This window comes from Scardinius erythrophthalmus (genome assembly GCF_964197995.2).
Source record: "Scardinius erythrophthalmus genome assembly, chromosome: 10".
NCBI classification, from domain to species: Eukaryota; Metazoa; Chordata; class Actinopteri; order Cypriniformes; family Leuciscidae; genus Scardinius; species Scardinius erythrophthalmus.
In genome coordinates this window covers 38,707,402-38,728,167 of record NC_138230.1, presented here as the reverse complement: position 1 = coordinate 38,728,167, position 20,766 = coordinate 38,707,402, and the positions used below count along the sequence as shown (strand labels likewise).

General features: G+C 40.3%; 1 protein-coding gene across 1 annotated transcript; it reads right to left on the bottom strand.

The window, feature by feature from the left end:
- Positions 1-570: 570 nt before the first annotated feature.
- dlgap3 (discs, large homolog-associated protein 3) lies at positions 571-19,879 on the bottom strand (the record flags this gene model as incomplete). Its single annotated transcript, XM_081375780.1, has 10 exons — positions 18,734-19,879; positions 10,738-10,958; positions 10,548-10,650; positions 9,326-9,515; positions 6,806-7,314; positions 6,620-6,714; positions 3,411-3,889; positions 3,163-3,254; positions 1,351-1,497; positions 571-855 (listed from the first exon to the last, which is right to left on the bottom strand). Exons 1-10 carry the CDS (start codon positions 19,820-19,822, stop codon positions 571-573), a joined length of 3,210 nt encoding a protein of 1,069 aa, XP_081231906.1. The 5' UTR covers positions 19,823-19,879.
- Between the last annotated feature and the right edge of the window lie 887 nt (positions 19,880-20,766).

The window sequence follows — 20,766 nt, the reverse complement described above, 5'->3', positions numbered from 1 at the left end:
TACTGCAAACGTTGTTGAGTTTTACTACTGCGCTGCTAAGACATTCAGTTTCAGGCCCAAATTTATATCAGGGTGCATTGCTCTACTCTGGGCACAAGAGTGCGCTAGTGTCACAGTGAAAGGGGCTACGTCCGCCGCACTGTGGAATCCATTAACAAACACATACACTGCCAAGATTATATCAAAACAAAGTCTATTATTTAAAATTACAAGATAAGATCCTTTTAATATGTGATATTGCACCCGTATGTGTTGCCTTGGTTCATTAAAACAGTCCTTAAATTTGTATATATTTTGTGGACTTACAAAAGTCTCAATCATGTGACACTTGGTTGTGCTGGTTGAGCCCTTTTTTTGTGAGAATAATAACACTTGCTCAACAACAAAAAAATCAAATAAAACGTGTAAGCTCACATCCAAACACCAGCAGCATACTGGTAGGCCATCTGTAGTTATCTATCACGCTAAAGTGAGTAATTGCACTCGCTCTCTGGCCGATTTGTAACATGGAGGTCTGTGCAGAGGGCCAGAGAAGAGCCGTGGTGGTTGTTTACGGGGTGTCTGACTGATTCAGAGTCTCGTCTGAGCCTCTGTGATGTAGATCTCGATGCTGTCAGCGCTCTCCGTGGCAGAATTCTGGCGGAACGAAGCTGAGCGTTTGGTCTGGAGCAGCCTACGCCGCGTCTCCAGCTTCTGCCGTTCGCCCAGGTCCAGCGATTTCTCCCGTTCGGGGACGCTACGTCCACGCGAGACCACCAGCATGCCCCCGGCCTCGGCTGTGCTGTCGGCCCTCAGGCTGCCCGTTACGCCACCGATGGGCTTCTTTGGTAATGGAGGTGGAACCTTCTTGTCCTCCTGAGAGGAAGAGCGGGGGAGTGGCGTGACAGCATGGATGACCAATGCAGGGATGGACGGGAACGCAGGGAAGGACACCGAAAACGCACACGTACAAGCAGAGAGGATGGAGACCAGGACATATACGGAGAAGAGACGGCACCATGGAGTTGCAACATAAGAATGATTTTGGATTAGTTTTTTTAGGATGAGCATGACATTGTGGAAGCAGCAGACAGTAAAAAGAAAGAAAACAGAGATATTAGTTACATATTTGTTAGGCTTTAATATCTCAAAGCAAATGAGCAGGTCTTTAGGCAGTAAATCAGCTGTTATTCCAGAACATGCATGTCTTCCCCCCCCCCCTCTAGTTTAGTTCCATTTCTTGCTGAGGTGTTTGTGTGATGGCAGAGAGTTGCTGGGACCCAGCACACGAGCGGTTCTCCTGCCCGCTGCTGTTTTGGCACTGGAGTGGAGCTGTGCAGTGACTGGAGCAGAGCGGATCTCCACTCTCACCTTCTTCTCAGGAGGCAACCGCCAGCCCGAGTCCTTCAGCCGCTGGAGGTCCTGAAACTTCACTCTCACGTCCTCGATGGCTAGCTGGAGGAGGTCCCAGTAACCTGCCAGATCCTGAGTGGTGGGCTGAGGGTATGATGAAGGATCCTATGAGAAGAGTGGGGGATATTATAGAGTGCCGCAGGGATGACATATTTTCGTAGGCCAAAACACAAGAATGATCTAGTATTTTTGCACTTACAGTTCCATCATCCTGAGTTTTTGTTAAATGCCTCGAGATATTTTCACATTTTACTCTACGGCATAACTTCTATCCCCGTGTGATTTTACTTGTTTTGAAAATGGCTGTCGCTGAGAAGTGGCTAAATGGGACTACAGAGTTTGTCACGGACATTAAATGCCATCACACCGAACAGGGGTGTGTTTCCCGTACAATGACGTAACTCGCTGCTTACCTACCATAGTACGATAGCCTGGCAAGCCAGACCTACATCAAGATGTTGGGTCTGGCAACTCACCATAGACACGGCTCAATCCGAGGGGCGGGATAAACGGCTGTCTTTCAAATTCCCTCTGCACGCAATAGGACAGCGCTTCAACCAACCAGAGCGTTTCCAAACAGCGGAGCTTAGTTGATAGATTCAACTTTTGCCATATCTGGCCGCGCAAAACTACGAACACATCTTCCTTTTTTTAAGAATGGCTTAAGTGCCGTTCTTTGCTCTTTTCTCGAAGAAAAACCTAACTCCAAGTCCTCCAGAGTCGCGGACAAAGCCGATTCAAAAGATGTTCTCCAGCAGCAGCCGCTCTTCTTTGTTTTCAAGTGGCAGGTAACCGTCGTCGTCATTATGCTAAGCCCGCCCCGCCTACTCAAGCATCTCAAACCAACATTTGAGATGCTGTGCAATGAAATTAGACCACTGGTTAGTCCAGTTATCCAATCACATCCATTGTTGAGGAAAAGTCACATGAGTTTTTTGTTGCGCTTCGAGGGATTTATTCTGTAAACGTGTTTTCATCGTAGTTTATTGGATAAATAATGTATGGTCATCTTGCCGTTTCCATCCAAGGTTATTTTTTTTGTTTTTTGTTTTTTATGCAGCATCCGAAAATGTGCATAAAAATAGGTGGATGGAAATGTAACTATTAAAATCATGCAACTGTGGTTTAGTTATAGCCTACATATTTACTTCAGCTGATTATATTTAGACTTCAAAATTCGTAAAAACCTGTGTTCATTTTTGAGCTTTTGTTTGGTCACAGATCTTATTTTCAGCAATAATCCAAAGGCCAATGGAAAAATCCTATTGGGTTTTTGTTGAGGGAACAAGGCTGATGCTGATGCTGATGAACTTCTGGGTTGGCCTAGTAAAATACGTCATCACTGCAGTGCTTTATTTAGAAATCACACAGAAAGAGACATTATAAAGAACTTCTATTGAGTGTATAGCCATTAGTGTTGAGAGGTCTGATTCATTTTCTTAAATCACTTCATCATTTTGGTGAATCGGTTCATTTAAACAGTTCAGTTCAAACAGATTACTAAAATCATTGATAAAATGTCATTTTTACCAAAAAAAAAACTGTAAAAGGCTACAGTAAAAACTTGTTAACTGTAAGATTCCTTAACTGTATCTGTAAATAGTTAAACATTATATGCCTTTATACTGTAAAATAATGCCAATCTCTTTTTGTTTTACCACCTGTATTACTGTGGTGGCTATTTTAAAATAAAAACATAAGATGAAGATAAAAGGTAAGTAAGGACGTCCTCCCTTTTATCCACAACAGAAAGAGTTGCAAAGCACTCACCACACTCTGTTGGCACATCCTAAAGAACTGCTGGACTCTTTGTGACATGAGCATCTGAGCACTGCCGACAGCTCCTCTGATGAGTTCCAACACTGAACCACAAAAAAAAAAAAAAACCAGAGCAGGGGAAAAACAACAACATTTAAACAGAAAGAATTGTGGGAAAAACACAACAAATTCAAGATGAGTGTTTTGGGGCTTTTAGTCAATGTCTGCTCCAACCATCTCTTCTGTTATTCCTCACTCACCGTCTTCCGGCAGTTCATTCGTCTCTGCCTCTCTCTCCATGTTCTGGCACCATCCCTCCATCCTCTCTACCTCTGTCTGCAGGAGCCGGAGGAAGAACTCTCCATCCCGTAAGCAGGGTGAGGCTCGGCCCGAATCTGGGAGGCTCCGCGGGCCCTCGCTCCAACCTCCCACTCCGCGCTCGGGGGCCAGAGGCAGAGGGGAGTGAGAGCGGGGCAGGGCCCTCAGTTCTGGAGGGCCGGGCTCGGTGGTGTAACCGCTGTGGTAGTCCTCACGGTAGGCCCACTGGCCCTGTGTGTGCACTGTGCGATACTCTGCAAACTGACCGGCTGATTCCGGTTCAGACGAGTGCCGCTGGAACGAGCAGCCAAACTGCAGGCCCTTGTCTTGAGTGGGGACGGTCAGCCCACCAAAACCCTCTGTCTCAAGATCAGCCTGGACACTCGCTGTCACACTGTTGGAGCGTTTGAAACGGGCTCGTCTGGAGCAAACAAAAGGACAATTAAACTCAAATGTAGTGGTAGACCGATAGAACTATATGTAGTTACTGATATAGAGATAATATTTACCGGATTTATGGCGTAACATTCATTACCACAAAAGTAATTTCAACTTAAACAAACCAAGAAATGAAGTTACAGTGAGGCACTTACAATGGAAGTATATGGGGTCAATTTATGAAGGTATTTGTGTATTATCTGAGCTTTAAAAATCATAATTTTAGGGTTTATGGCGTTGCATTGTCATAGCAACAAAGTTGCAAAATTGGATGCAACTTTGCAGAGAAAAGGTTAGTAAGCAATTTAGCAATTTTTGACACTATCCCCTTAGTGAATAGATTTAATCATTTATTATTATTATAATTTTTTTTTTTTTTTTACATGATCTGTACTTGTCACATGTTTCTGTGTGTGTGTGTGTGTGTGTGCCCAATTAGGGTGATCACCTGTGTCTATTTAAGGTTGTTTTTACTTCACATTGATATTGTGCCTGATGAAGACCTGAGGGTCGAAACGTTGCCTTGTTTAATAAAATCCATTTGGAAGCAGTTAACGTCAGTGTGCGGACTTCACACTTCTTTATTTTAGTAAGCAATTTAGCACACTAAAATCATATTAAAACTCATATTGTTTACATCTTGTGGCTATACTATTGAAAGTGTTTTAATGTTTACAGATTTCCCCCCATTGTAAGTGCTGCAAATGTAACAGAGACTGTAACAACCATAACTATAACTTTTTTTTTTTGGAAAATTAACGACACTTGGAAATTATGTTTTGTGCAAATCAACATTATGCCAAATATACTGTTGATTGAGCTTGAACTAATTAAACCTAAACCACGCCTTTAATAAATGCCAAAAATAGCCTACATGAAATATGACCCCAATGACTTCAAACCAATATTTAGTTTCTGCTAAATCAAGAAAGAGGCTGACAATGGTAATTAATGATCAAAAGGCACAAAGCTAATTCGTGGATGAGTGACAATGACATCATTTCACAGGTTTTGCAGTGTTGCGTAATGGCTGCCTAATTATACCCTCTCACCTCACTCCGTGTTCCTAGCACGTACACCCACTGTGTGTGCGTTTGCTTGCGTGCGTGTGTGTGAACCTTGCACCTGCACCTCTTGCTCATCTAACACTGTGACACATTCACACTCCCCACCTCAGAAATAAACCAACCACCCCTGACAACTTTTTCACAAATTTGGAGAATGAAGGGAAATATAAGAGAGATATTTAAAGAGCCCAAAAAGCTTTTAGTCTATGTCTGTAGCTTTTAGTACATGTCTGTTAGATTTGAACTAATCTATAAGCTAGTGCACTGGTTCTCAACTGCTTAGATTTCACATTGGACATCAAGTAGGGACCCAACACAAACATGTTCTTAAAAACAAACACTGAAATATATTAATGTTATCTTAAACTGCAAAGTCCCAAAAACATGCAAATGCGTTGGTTTCCAAACATCTTGAAAAAATTTAACACATTTCATATATATATATATATATATATATATATACAATGTATATATAAGGGATGTTAATTGTAAAGGACTTAATTATTCTTTTAGTACAGTCCTTCTAATATAAAAAATTATAATAATTTTGCAGAGCCACTAAAAGGACATGGTGTTGGAAAACATATGAGATGGGAGAGAAAAAAAAAATGAATGATTTTGCGTCCGCTCGCAAAAGTTTTGCGTTCCCCCAAGAAACTTTGCGTTCACTCGCAAAACCGCAAAACCGAGAATGTAAATGTAAAATGGGGGAATGTAAAATTCCATTGCCAAATGATGAGAAAAGTAAAAATTTCTTGAAAAAGTTGCATTTAATCAGATTTTTTAATGACTATTCTTTTTGAATGAGTCATAAATACAAAATCAAATAATTGGCCTGAAGTATATATTAAAACAATACCATATTTGTTACTATATAGCATTAATTAATATTATAAAATGTTACTGACCAATCCCATAATCTTTAACTACATGTTGTCATATGAACAACCAGTCAGTAACTGCTATGATTAGGCATGTGTCTGTTTGATTCACTGAAAAAGAACACCATTTGAAAAAAAATCGGCACACCATGGCTCCAAAAAGCCGTTACGTCTGATGAAGAGCCTACATCCTCGAAACGTTACCACCATTAAATTTTTCAGATTTTTGGAGCCACGGTGTGCCGACTTTTTTTTCCCGTTTTTTATTCATTTCCTTGTTGAGCACCCAATTTGAGCAACACATTGCTTTGCTTTGGATGTGTGTGCTTTGGATCTGATTTTATTTGTACAGTAAATGGAACAATTCCTGACATTCCTGAAAAAGTAATCAGCTTCCAACCCTATTTATCATTATCTATTTATCATTAAATGTAACACATTTAATATACATAGTTAAAAATGGACTGTCTTGCTCTTTCGGGAAAGATTAACAATGTGACTCATATTGAACTCAAGAGCGTTAAAAAATAATTAAGTGCTGTCTAGAATGAGAAATGTCCTTCCCACTAATACCACCTGCCACCAACCAGCAGTAGCAAGTAGCAGCTCATGATTCATGTAAACAAAAGACATTTTGGCTGTTTAAAATAAGCGAGGAACCCTTCAATACTCCTTTAATACAAGATAACTGTGCTATTGAATTCCATTTGTTATGGAAAATGTTCCGGGATCTTTATACATCGAGAAAAATTAAGCTTGATCTACCTCTTGTCATCCTCCACCTGAACCCCTATGGAGTGCACTTCTCTTAGCGCTTTGCCTTCAGGGTCTGAGTCAGACAATGTCTCTGAGCTGTCCACCTGGAAAACACACAGAGAGACATTTAACAAAAATGTTGCACATGAGAGAGAGATCATTCTGTATCCCTCATGGGATAGTCCCCTCTTATACCTGCACTGCGATAGAGGGTCTCCACTTCCTCCCTCGTCCTTCCTGTTTGAACTCCTCTCCTCCAGTCAGAGCTTTAGCTAGGGACATACTGTTCTGGGGCAGAGAGGCCGATTTTCCCAGGCTGCCTCCAGGCCGGTCCCTGGGTCCCCTGGGCCCCTCCAGTAGGTTGTCGGCCGAGCTGCTGTGTTTGGGTTTCATTGGACCAGGTCCACCGGGGTAGCCGATGCTCTGAAGGGCCCTGCCGTTCAGACTCTCTGCAGAGTTGCTGCTCTGTCGGACCCGCGTCGTGCTCCCTCCGAGGTAATGCCCACCTCTTGAGGTACGGCCCCCGCTGCTCCCCGTCAGGTCCACTGAGTTGCTGTGCTGTCTGGGCCGGACCAGAACGGGCTGTCCTGTACTCTGGAAGTAAGCGTCCTGAGTAGACTCAGTGCTGCTTTGAGCGGTCACGGAGATCATTGGCTTGGACATGCGAGGGGGAAGAGGAGGTGGTCCTTTCCTGTACGGGAACACTAGACCGACAAAGACAGAAAGGATTTGTTGAGACCTGTATTTATATTAATCATTTGAAAAATGAAGGGCTGTTCACTCAAAACAATCCCCACAGAAAGAATAAAACAAACGTTCTTTGAGTTAACTCTCCGCCGAGGATGCAAAGACTTCAAGTACTAGGCCCATTTTTCTAGCTGAGACAAAACATGGACACACAAACATGTTTCCAGCACAATGAAAAACTACAATCAAGACAAACCTGTAGCATCTTTATAGAAACACAATGTTCAAAATTTCATCCTCTGAGTTTCGTTTGACCAGAACGCAAAATAAAAAAGCTTCTGCATCTAAAACCCTGATCTCCTTAGTATCCTTAGAAATGTTTGAATAAAGTTTATAAAAATATTACTACACATTTCGATATATGCTGAAATGTACAATATGGACTAAAACATACAAAATTCGTCTAATTCATCTAAAAATGTAGCCTGGGTTTCCCCATGCTGCCTTGCGCGCAGCTCGATTTTATTCACGCTGCTTGGCAGCCTGGACACCATGGACCAGATTTTCCCCTCAAAAAGGGAACCAATCACAGAACGGGGAGGGAGCAGCAAGACGATGACGACGTCTATGCAACACACCGAAGCAATTTGTTTATATCTATGGATCCAACATGGCATCAGACGCGAGGTTACCTTTCGATGCAGCCTTAGATAGTGTTCTAAGTAGTTTAGAACGCAAGTTTATTTCGTCTTCTTCCTCGTCGAATTTCTGTCGCTCTACATACGTCATCTGGTATAATTGAAACGATTGGCTATGAGCTATGTGCAGGCGCATTTGATAGACATTCGTATCGCCCAATAAACGGCTCTGGGCATTCGTAAACCACGCCTCAAATATGAGAAAATGAACATGTGGTTCCCAGACCACGTCTCAATGAGAAAGAGGTCTGACGTTAGCCAGGCTACTAAAAACGTAGAAATATTTGCAAATTATTTTATATTTACATCATAAATTTCTGTTTGTGTAGTTTTATTATTTTACCATTGCATAGATATTTTGAAACCCAGAGCTATCATATGGCTTCTGAAGACTGAGAACTGTAAATTGTAAAAGCATTACAATTTACAGAATAGAGAATTGTGAGAATGCATACAAAAGCAAATATAGTTTTGTTGTATATACTGTAGATGACAGAATCATGGAGAAATGTACATAAATACATTACAGCTTAAAAATTCCCAATCGAGAGTCATTCAAAAGCTTTAGACACATCCTCATGGCTTAAGTAACATCAGCTCGCTCACACACACACACACACACACACACACACACTAGCTCTTGACAGCAGATACATGAAATTCAGTGGGACACACTCGGAGATTAAAAGGAGTTTTTAAAAAGCATGCCTAAGCCGTCCTTCCACCTCTCTTGTCCTCTCCTCATCCCTCTCTCTTAAAAACACTCACACTACGGTGTGTATCATGAGTGTTGCCTTGGGAAACTGCAGATGGATGCTTTTGACACTTCACAAGGGCTTTAATAAATCTCCTGTGAGAGTCTCTACTCTAAACGAGAGAATAAGGGACAATGAAAAAAGATGGAAAGTCATCCAAATAATAGAGAGAATAAAATATCATTGCAATTACAACCATGCAGCGTTAATTTTTACACAGATTTTGGCTTTTGGCTTTTGTCACATTAATTAATTTCAGTATTTCATTGACGAGAATAACACTGCCACCATAATCTTGACTACAACCCAGGGGATAGTCAAGGAGACAGACGATCTCAAGGGAGTTTGAGCATTTTACAGTGTTTACCATGTAACATTTGTTTACAGTCTTGATATACTGAGAGCGGAGAGATAGAAGGAAAGTAGTTTTGATCTAAATCCCTTGGCTGGAGCGTGTTTCTCCAGCAATTCCTATGAGACTGATCCAAAAACTCATTAAGTCTCTAATCTAATCCCTGTGACAGCATGGAGACTAGGTATACACACACATACATAAACACATGCTGATGACTCACCTGCTTCGCCCTTCATGCTCCCCTGTGGGCCCGACATGGAGAAGACGGACAGGCAGTCATCGTCCTGGGAGCAGCCAGCTTGGATGGCCCGTACGTAGCTGTGACTGCGGGTACGGAAGCATCCGGGTAGATCCAGTGCCTCCACAGCCTGTGATTCCATCTCTCCAAACAGGTTCAGACTGTCGCTCAGCTAACACACACATAAGGCCCGTTCACACCAAGAATGATAACCATAAAGATAACTATATTAGCGTCCACTGAAAGCATTCTGTTTATTCTAGGCGGGTGCTTATCTGCTGCTTAAATGCTCGAGCTCTTTACGGCAGAATGGATTCTGATTGGCTGTCAATGTTTTCATCATTCATCAGCTGGATAAAATCATTCTGAAAGTGATTCCAACCATAGCGTTTCTCTGTGCTGTTATCGTTATAGCTGTGGTGCTATTCTTTAATATTGAGAACGATTTTTAGAACCACATCTTTTATAGTTATCATCCTTGGTGTTAACGGGCCTATAGACCATGTTTCAATTAAGATTGAGATTCATATGTTTCTGCATATAACTGTTCATGCAACTGAACACGTATATTGTTCATGTATCAACTAATTCTGCACATTATTATTATGCTCTGATTTAGGGTTATATCTTGGGATCAGAATATTATTCTCAGAGCAGTAAGTCATAAGTCTCTTTTGACTTGGGCCAATCAGTATTTACCCAGAACACCCTAACAAGCCCTGAGTCAACCAACAGAGCACCCAAGCCACCACCTTATACCTTAGCTGTCTCCTAAACCCCCCTAGGAACTAACTAGTTATGCCTTAGCTACACTCTAAAAATGCTGAGTTGTTTCAACCCATGTTTGGGTCAAATATAGACAAACCTAATCGTTGGGTTAAAAAAAATTTGACCCATGTTTGACCCAAACATGGGTTGAAACAACCCAGCATTTTTTAGAGTGTACTACCCAGAACTCCATGCCTAGCAATCATCAGAACACCCAAGCCACCACCAAGTTATGCCCTAGCAACTAGCAGGACAGCCTAGTAATCACCAGAACAACCGTCACTAGCTAGTTATGCCCAACCAAGAAGCAGAACACCCTAGCAATCACCTATTTTTGCCCAAGCAACCACCCAAACTGGTTATTTAAGGACAATTAAAATGGCTTGAATAACTTACTATATGTGTAAACACTGTGCATTGTGTGAGTGTGTTATACCTGAGCGCTGGTCAGAGAGCGTGTGTAGCTGCGGGAGCGAGGGTGGCCTTTAGGCGTAGTGCGGCTGTTCGGGTACACATCTGTGCACTGTTTACACGAGTACCTGTGGAGAAGAATACTCCATTAAAGTCTCAGCTGGCACTTCTACTACATGGTAGTAGTACAAACTGAAAACCAAGTGACTACTGACTTGGATGTGGTGGAGGAGCGCTGGTCCATGCTGACGGACCGGCGGAAGGCTTCTCTCTGGGCGATGAGGGCTGATTTGGGTGAGGCTTTGGGGCTGCCGTCTGAGTCAGCGCTGTCGTCGTCCCCCATGGCCTTGATGTAGCTGCCACTGCGCATACGTCTGCAGGGGATCTCCCCACCACTGTCTGACGGACCGCCACCACACCAGTCATCTGAGGGCACCTGCAAGAGACACATGACTTGCTCTCAGTCTTGCCTTTACTTATGAAACTGATGAGGGATGAGGATGTGCTATATCAACACAAGAAGTTAATAATGATAAACTTATAGTTTAGACACAATATTGGCATTTTCTTTGAATCTTTTGAATGAGTCGGTTCGTGAGAATGATTCATTGACTCACCCAGACAGTTGCTTGTTTCTTTCGTGAATGTATTTTTGTTTTTGAATGAATAAGCTGAGTGAATTATTTAATGGATCACTCATTAAGACAGTCACTTGTTTCGTTTCTGAATGAATCAATGTTTTTGAATAAATCAGATGAGTGAATTATTAAATGGATTCATGCATCCAAAATCACACACTCTCTGAGTAGGTAGGCTACTTAATTTAAATAAGTATTACTTTGCGACTGTTTAAAAGTATGTTATATATATATAGTAGTATTAATGGGTGTAGTATGAATGAAATTCCGAACATACTACATTAGCATTTATGTAGTTGTCATTGTCATGTGACTTACCGGCGTCAGTTGCATCGCTCCACTGACATTCAAAACTCATTTCCCTTGATGTGCATTTCAGAATCTCATTGAAAGTAGCAAGTCTTCCAGGTACTTTTCACTTACTGTTGAATATTGTGAATCCTTTTCACATTCAGTTTTTTTTGCCAACAAGGGAATAATGCTATTTCGGATGCAGCCATTTACTTGCTTCATAGCTGAACAAATCAGTGTTTTGAATGAATCAGATAAGTAAATGATTCAATGACTCACTCAAATAGACAGTCACTAGTTTTATTGTTGAATGAATCAGTGTTTTGAACGAACAGTTTGAGTGAAATGATTCAATGTCTATCTCAATATGAGAAAGTCACTTGTCTCCACCTATCCATGTAACCTGAAGGAAGAGTCACTGGAAAACCTCACCACTAAATCGCAGACTGAGAGTGAAAAGTCCCAATGCTAAAAACGAGGACCTAAACTTAATGTTCTGTAAATAAATACCACTGATATGAGAGAAAATGCATTGATAATGCAACTAAAGGTTTATGTATATATAAAAAACAGCCTTGTTAGAGCTGTGGCTTTCTGGCTACAGCATGACCAGGGGGAACAAAAGGTTGAACTGAGGGCAGCTGAGTAAAATGAAATCTGATTGGTTGACAGGGATGAAAGGCACCAGCTGTACATTTAGAGCTGTCATCACACTCAAGAGCTGCCCCTCGGCTGGGGCATGGACACAGTGCAGATGTGGGGAGATAGCAGGTTATGGAGGGGAGAGGCAAGATTATTTATTTTCATGAATTTTCCTCTCCAGAGCCATATCCTTTTCTGATAGCATCGCTGTGTCTTATTGCTGTTTTTACCTCCGCATCTGCTCTCTGTCACATATTTTGTACACATAAAATAAAAAAGTCTGTCTTACAAATTGCACTGCGACTTTAAGGTGGCTAGACATTTAATAAAAGAACCTATAATTCTTTCAATTCATGGTGAAGTGAGACAGACACAGGTCCAGTATTTTCTGTATTTGACAAGAGGATGTTCCCTCTTAAACTTGCTGCTCTCCTCACTGTTTTATCTGGGTATCATGTTTTATTTATAGTTCAGCTCTCTTTTTTTAAATATGATTAGCATACTTAAAGGGATAGTTCACCCAAAAATGAAAAATGTGTCATCATTTACTCAACCTCATGTCGTTCCAAACCTGTAAGAGTTTCTTTCTTCTGTTGAACACACAAGAAGACATTTTAAAGAATGTTGGTAACCAGACAGTTGACAGTAGCCATTTACTTCCATAGTATTTTTTTCCTACTATAGAAGTCAATGTCTACCTTCAACTGTTTGATTATCAACATCCTTCAAAATATCTTCTTTTGTGTTCAACAGAAGAAAGAAACTGCGCACACACACACACAGAGAGAGAGAGAGAGAAAGAGAGAGAGAGAGAGAGAGAGAGAGAGAGAGAGAGAGAGAGAGAGAGAGAGAGAGAGAGAGAGAGAGAGAAAGAGAGAGAGAATGCCTTACATACCAATTGACCACTCAGTGGGGTATTTAAAGGTCATCCTCTTTCAAAGGATGATGCAACTTGATCTCTCTATCCATCTGTTTCTTTTGTCTCCACCCCCTCCTATCTTCCTTGAAATACACGCATGTGCACTTATGTACACATAAACACACATACACAAAGATCAGTTTGAATCAAGAGCTTAACTACATCTTCTTGAGAAGCTGATCATCCATTTTTCTAGTCCTTGGTTTGAGCATCTCTACCATTCTCTTCATTTTTCCTCAGACTTCTATTCTGTACTTTAAATGCAGAAGAAAAATGCAAAAGTTGGAGTAATGTCACTGCAATAATGTTATATTTTTTCTTACACAACTTTCACATAACTGGCCTCCTTCTGACCATTTTGAATAGTTCACTAAATATTGTTCAGTTAAAAAAAATATATATATAACAGCATACAGTATGTGCAAGAAATGACTTGCAGGTGGGTAAATAATGAGATCATTTTAATTTAAAGGGATACTCTACACAAACCGACACTTCTGTAGTCATTTATTCACCCTGTTGTTGTTCCAAAATTGTAAGACTTTCTTCTGTGGAACATAAAAGAAAATCTTTTGAAGAATATCATTGCATTTTTTTTTGTCCATATACAATGTTGTTTTGTTTGCCATTGACTTTTATTATTTTGGCAAAAACAGCTGTCAAAACTAATGTCTTCCTTTATGTTCTGCAGAAGAAAGTAAGTCTTCATTTGAGTGAACAACCTGAACTCATGGAAAAATGCAAATGTTACGAAGTGGCGATTTAGTATGAGCTAATCGTACACAAACATATGGTTATTGAAAAGAATTTACACGTGAAGGTCCACCCCTAAACATACCAGTCACAGGGGCGTTAGCAGATCATTTGAACACATAGGGCTGAGATCGCACAAATTCATACAAATTATCCACCAATTTGCCAACACATAAAATAGTTATGAATTGTCATGAGAGTGACAGGTTTTCCCACAGTTGCGCCACTTCAAACACATAAGTAAACACTGACTAAAGATTACAAGGGCATATGAACTGAAATAAAATAATGATGTGCATGGATAAATCAATAAATACTGGAATATTCCATGAAAACAATAATTGTCAGCTTTGATTTCATGACTTTAAGATCACTGATTCCCCCATCCCTCTTTCCACAAACCCACTTTCCTTCCTTGCAACCTGTGTTATTATTCTCATCCTCTTATTTTTCCCCCTACCGCCCCTGGTATTCGTTCTCATTATATTGACACATTTCACTTCCTTCCGCTCCCCTGCTAATTGCGACACAGATCGGCTGACTTGTAATAGAGGATTCATCTGGTTTATCCCCATGTCTTCAGATCAGATCACATCAAAAAACTGCTCTCCAGCGATGAGTCCCAACTGAGCTTGCGCCCACAGCTGGGTTTCTTCCTCTCCAGAGGCTCAGGGTAGCTGAGTCAGCTGCTCCGCCGTCAGCTATCACTGTAAGACCTCAGGTCCCTCAGGACCAGTTGCTCTTCATGATGGAACAAACAATCAGCACTGATGGGGGACTAGATGCGGGTTATCTGGATGTCAGTTACTTTAAATCATAACTAGCTTGTAGCTTAGACTTGCTTTAAGTATTCAAACTATAGTCAAGCTATTCTTGTGTGAAAAGTATCACAAGTCCAATGATCTGGACTTACCAACACTATACAGAGAAAGTGAACATTTAAGAAAGCATGTTTGATTCTTACCGCGTCAACACAATGTGAACAAAAACCGCAAAATAGCAATTGTCATGCTACACACTCAGATAACCGACATGTTGTCACGCGACTTAATAGTGCAGCAATGTTGCTATGTGTAGTTAGTTATTTTCCTACACTGCTTTCTATGACAATGTATGTAGCTACACAGTGACCATTGAAGGAGTGGATATACAGTATGTATGTGTGTACCATACTGAGTGGGAGTGTATGAAAGTTGATTGGTTGTCTCACTGTGACAAATAGCAAAACAAAAGTGGCGACTGACCGAATGTATTTCTATCACGTTGAAGCTGATGTTCTGTGTAATTGGAGCTTGCAAGTGCTAATATTACAGGAAGTTAAATTAGTGTCAGGACGAGACCTCCATGCACGTTCCTGTCGCCCTGGGCAACAATAGCAGAGAATGCCGGAGACGGCACATTGGTTATGTCCGTCAGAATGCATTGACTTTTCTCTCTCTCTCCCACTCAGGAGCCCGGGGACAGAGCAGGAATGATATGGGGTGCACCTGGTGCTTATTGTGCTTTCTCACAGCTGCTATTCGGTCTATGCTTTGCTGAAACTGGTCTTCTTTTCTTCAAGCGCCAGGTGTTTGAAGTCTACGCATGATGTGACATAGCGTGGCTGCAATAAAAATGATAACTGCCAGGTCACAAACTATCGGACCTATCACTTCCCCAACACAGCCTGATATGTTCCTTCACTACCACGATAGGGACTGAAGCGTCATGCTGTCATCTAAAAAAAGAAACAACAACAACAACAAAAAAACAAATATATATATATATATATATATATATATATATATATATATATATATATATATATATATATATATATATATATATATATATATATATATATATATATATGTGTGTGTGTGTGTGTGTGTGTGTAAAATATATATATATGAAGAGTTCAGATGCAAAAGCCTCTAAGTGCCATCTGAAATTTTCTTCTAGAATGATCATTTTTATCAAGCTCGTATATTTAAGTTCAGTAATTTCACTTAAATGGCAATGAAAATTACCTATTAATTGTCATTTCAGTAAAATTACTGAATTTAAATACACAAGCTTGATAAAAATGATCATTCTAGAAGAAAATTTCAGATGGCACTTAGAGGCTTTTGCATCTGAACTCTTCATATATATATATATATATATATATATATATATATATATAGCCTATATAGCCTATATAGCCTATATATATATATATATATATATATATATATATATATATATATATATATATATAAAATAGTTAATTAATTACTATTACATTTTTATATAATAATTGTATTTATTCACAGAATATATCATAATATTTCCATAATATAAAGTCACGCTGAAATCAAAATTGGCAATTCTTATTTTTTATGTAATATTACGGTGTTTATTATAAATGATTTAACAATGCACATCATATTTTCTTTAAAATTCATGACCCCTCATAATCTTTATTACAAATACCTTCCCATCCCTCTTGCAATGACATCTCTTCTCTATGGAAGCTGAATAAGCTTCACTGAATAACAAAATAAATAAGGTAGTTTTTTTTTTCTCACAATTGCGAGTTTACATCCAGCAGTTCTGATTTTTTACTCAAATTTGCTCGATATAAACTAGCAGCTGTGAGTTATTATGTCAGAATATCATGATATAAACTCACAATTGCATGTTATAAAGTCAGAATCGTGAGAAATAAAGTCGCTATTTTGAGAAAAAGTTTCCTTTTTATTTCCTCAGAATTGGACTTTATAACTCGCAATTGCTAAATAAATCTCTTTATTTCTTGCAATTGCAATTGCAATAAAAAGTCACAATTATCTTTTAAAATGTTTTATTCTGTGGCGGAAACAAGCTTCCATACCACTGAGCCAGGACTCCCACTGGTGTTTGCTAAAAAACAACAGGATGCACACAAGGATAGTGTGAATCTGTAGTCTTTATTTCATAAGTGGTGCTCAACTGTGGCTCAGTGTTGTACCTGGAAAGGAGTGTAACCTCCTATTGCTCTGTCCTGTTACCTTAGAAACATAACCATAATGTGCGGACACTCGGTGGGAAGTGTGGGAGAGTGCATAGGAGGCACTCAGAAAAATTATCCTCATTTAACCTGTTGTCATTTCAGATAGAGTTGCCTCCCCCATTTGTGTGTGTCCACAAATAAGTATTTGTGGTAGCATAAATAACTGTGTTCACAGTGAGTGAGGATAAGAGTGTATGTGAGAAGAAAGCGAAAAATAGAAAGGAAAACAGTAGTTGAGTCCAAGTACAGTATGTGCTGCTCATTCATCAAGGAAGAAGCAGGTCATACAGTACAGCTCAGGATAGAACTTCCAATTGTCAATCTGTGTCATTTGTTCATGTAGTTTCTGAAGTTATTTTTTAACAGCACATAAAGCTATTGGAGACATATGTGACCCTGGACCTCAAAACCAGTCACATGGGTCACAATTTTGAAATTGAGATGTATACATCATATGAAAGCTGAATAAATAAGCTTTCCATTGATGTATGGTTTGTTAGGATAGGACAATATTTGGCCGGGATACAACTATTTGATAATCTGGAATCTGAGGGTGCCAAAAAATCGAAACATTGAGAAAATCGCCTTTAAAGTTGTTCATTTGTGTTCGTGATTGTGCTGCATTCACTCACAAAAATAAATGTTTTATATATTTACGGTAGGAAATGTACAAAATATCTTCATGGAACATGATCTTTACTTAATATCCTAATGATTTTTGGCATAAAAGAAAATCAATCATTTTGACCCATACAATGTATTGTTGGCTATTGCCACAAATATACCCGTGCGAATTATGACTGGTTTTGTGATCCAGAGTCACATATTGGAAATCTGTCTGCAGCAAAACTTTCTGAAAAAAGTTCTGAAGTACCATGGTCAGTGGTGGTGTCAGATGGTAATATCATGGTATTTTGCTTGATTTACACCATATTACTGAGTGGACATATAGCATCATATTTCCCAATCTTTTGGTGAAAATATTGTGACCCCATAGCTGTGTGAGTAAGGCTCAAATGCTCCTTTATCAATACCAAACCTGCAATGTGTTTTATACTGAATAATGAAATACATAGTGAGTTTGTTTTTCACTTGTAGTATATCTGTGTGTAAGAACAATGCATTTATGATGCAGTTGCCCTTCTATTCAAACCATGTAGGCAGCTGAATTATGATGCTAAGAAGTATCTTGCATTCTAGGACACTTGATATCACAAAGCAGGACGTCAGTGATGTGTGTGTAATTGAGCAGATGAGTAGGAGAAATGGAGCACACAGCTCACTACTGATATCAATAGCAGCGTTTGTGAGTGTTCACATTGGGTTTTATACAGGCCAAGGGTTAATGTGTTGTTTTCCTGTATCCTCCGATACAGTTTTTCACCCTTTCGCACTGAGCTGACAGATGCTGGAAATAGCATCAGGCTCCATTCTTCACAGCTAGCAGCTGATAACAAACATAATCATCAACTTATGTTGTTGTTTTTTTTTCCGTTTCTCTCACAGAAATTGTCATTTAGTGCAGAACTCATCTCTGCAGACAGATTAATTCTTTTGACAATGAAATGAATCTGCAAGTCAATAAGGACAGCAGACTGATTGTATTTGAGAACAGAGACTGCACATAAATATTGAAATCTCAGTGGGAGCCAATTTGGGGTCACTGCACTGACTTCAAAATAGACTCACATATTGTAAAAGTTTGTCTCATATACATACTGAGGTTGTACGCCATTCAGAATTGAATTGACAATGTCTTTACATTACAAATGCAGATAGACATTATGGCATGATAGAACAATAGATATTTTTTATAGATAGATATTGATTGATTTATTGATTGATTGATTAGATCCAATTAGATTCAAATTCACACTCATTAATTGAAAGGGTGCCGATTCTTCACTTCTGAATTTTGCACATCGTCGTCACATGCACATATAAACAGAACTTGCCTGCAGATAGTGGAGTGACCGTTCCTTCATTTTGGGATCCAGAGGAACCAATGCCTTGTCATATCCTCCTCCACCTCTTCCTGTTCCTCCTCCACTTCCACCTCCACCACCAACACCACCACCACCTCCACCACCACGTGAAGATGGATAGACCTCTCTAGCCTGACTGACCGTCATGGCTGACCATGTGCTCCTCTTCAGAGAGTGTCCGCTGTCCCCTGCCATGGCTATGTTGGTGCAAGCCATGCACTCTCCTGGAGGTGGACCCTTAGATTTCCTCAGGGTAAGCTCCTGGATGGCAGCATCCAGGGTCTCGTGTCCAGTGGGATACCCCCGACCGCCCCTGCCCGCACCCACCAGAAAGCTGCTGTCGCTGTCCAGGTTGTCATCGGAGCTCCACCAGCCAGCTGTTTTGCTGCGGTGGCGGGAGCTGCGAGACTCGTGGCGGGAGTCTCCGCTCTTGCTTCGTTCTCGGCTCTTGTTGCGACGGGCGGAGCGAGACTGGTGTGTTCCCGAATAATGATGTCCACCGCTTTCCTCGCCACCGCTGCGGTGCCCCCTATCCCTTTCCCGATACTCTCCCCCACGGGTGCCGTTAAACTCTCGTTTAGATGGCGTCTCTAGGGAATGAGACTTGGCAAAGAGACGCTGAACCGAGTTCACCAGATGCCGTATGCGACTTGGACTCTCGCTGCGTTGCTCCCCGCTGGCTGCGCGTTGGTACTGCAGGGTGTGGAAGCCGTCGGGGTGGAAGGGCAACTGTTTCTCAAACTGATCCAGAAGGTTGGGCGGGATACGGTGCATCTTATGCCCGTGGCCATGAACTCCCGAGGATAAACACTCTTCACACGTGGAGTCGTAGGGCTGCGGCTGACTGGGGTGTGAGCGAGGGAAGGTGCCTCCACCAGATGGTACCATGGCCAGGGTTTCAGGGGGCCCACCAGGCGGGTAGTAGGGGTGGTCATTGTGCCCTTGGTAGTGGTCAGGGTGGTGCATGTAGTCCCGCGCAGTGTCGCCATCCTCAGGCATGCAGTAGCAAGGCCCAGAGGAGTGTTGAGACAGACTGCGACTCACCTGGTAGCCCTTCATGGACGGGGCATGGTGGGCCGCCCGGGCCGAGAGGGGGCGCTGCGGGCGCGACAGGGCTGCGCCGGAGTCAACTATAGAGAGAGACAGAAATAAAAGGAAATATTTTGATGAGACAAATGAACACTTTTGCATGCAGTACATTAAATAGCAGCATTATTCTCAAAATATGGTGACCAACATGTTCCTTGATTTTTTAGACATAAAAAACATTTCAAATAAAGTGGATAAACAAAAGGCATTATCTTATTACTTATATCATTGTATTAAATAACATGAAATGGTTTGACAATATTATTTGCACTTTAAAAAAAAAAAAAGTTATGTGCCTGAAAAAGCCCCTGTCCCCTTCATATGGTACACCACTTTAATGACATGTATTATTATTCATTTACTTGCTTTTCATGTTCAGCATTAGCAAAACAGGAAAACAATATCGAATACAATATATAGACTGATGTAACAACATATAAAATAATATTAAACAATATAATCTAAACGAATATAAATAAATTTAAATAAATTTATCTATGATTAAAAAAAATATTGGAATGAAATTGAAAAAATCATACTACGCTTCAGGTGATTCTCTGTAGCTGAAAAAGGTATTAATTTACCTTCAAATTGAATTATGTTTATATAATTCATTATCAGCAGGTTATTGGTGTTATATTGTTTGATTTTGTGTAAAAAAAAAATACATGCTACACTTTATTGATTTTAGTCTAATCAGCACTATATGTTTTGAGATTATATTGACACCATCTAAAAAAAAAAAAAATCTTTTGAAAAGTTGTCACTGGTGTTCCAACCATTTCGTCATTTGAGAAATAAAATAAAATATTTGTACGGCCTTTAGTGGGAGACAACTGAACTAGGTTGAAAAATAAACACATTTTGAGAACAACCCACCACGAAATGGTTAATGTTGTAGCAAATTATATCAT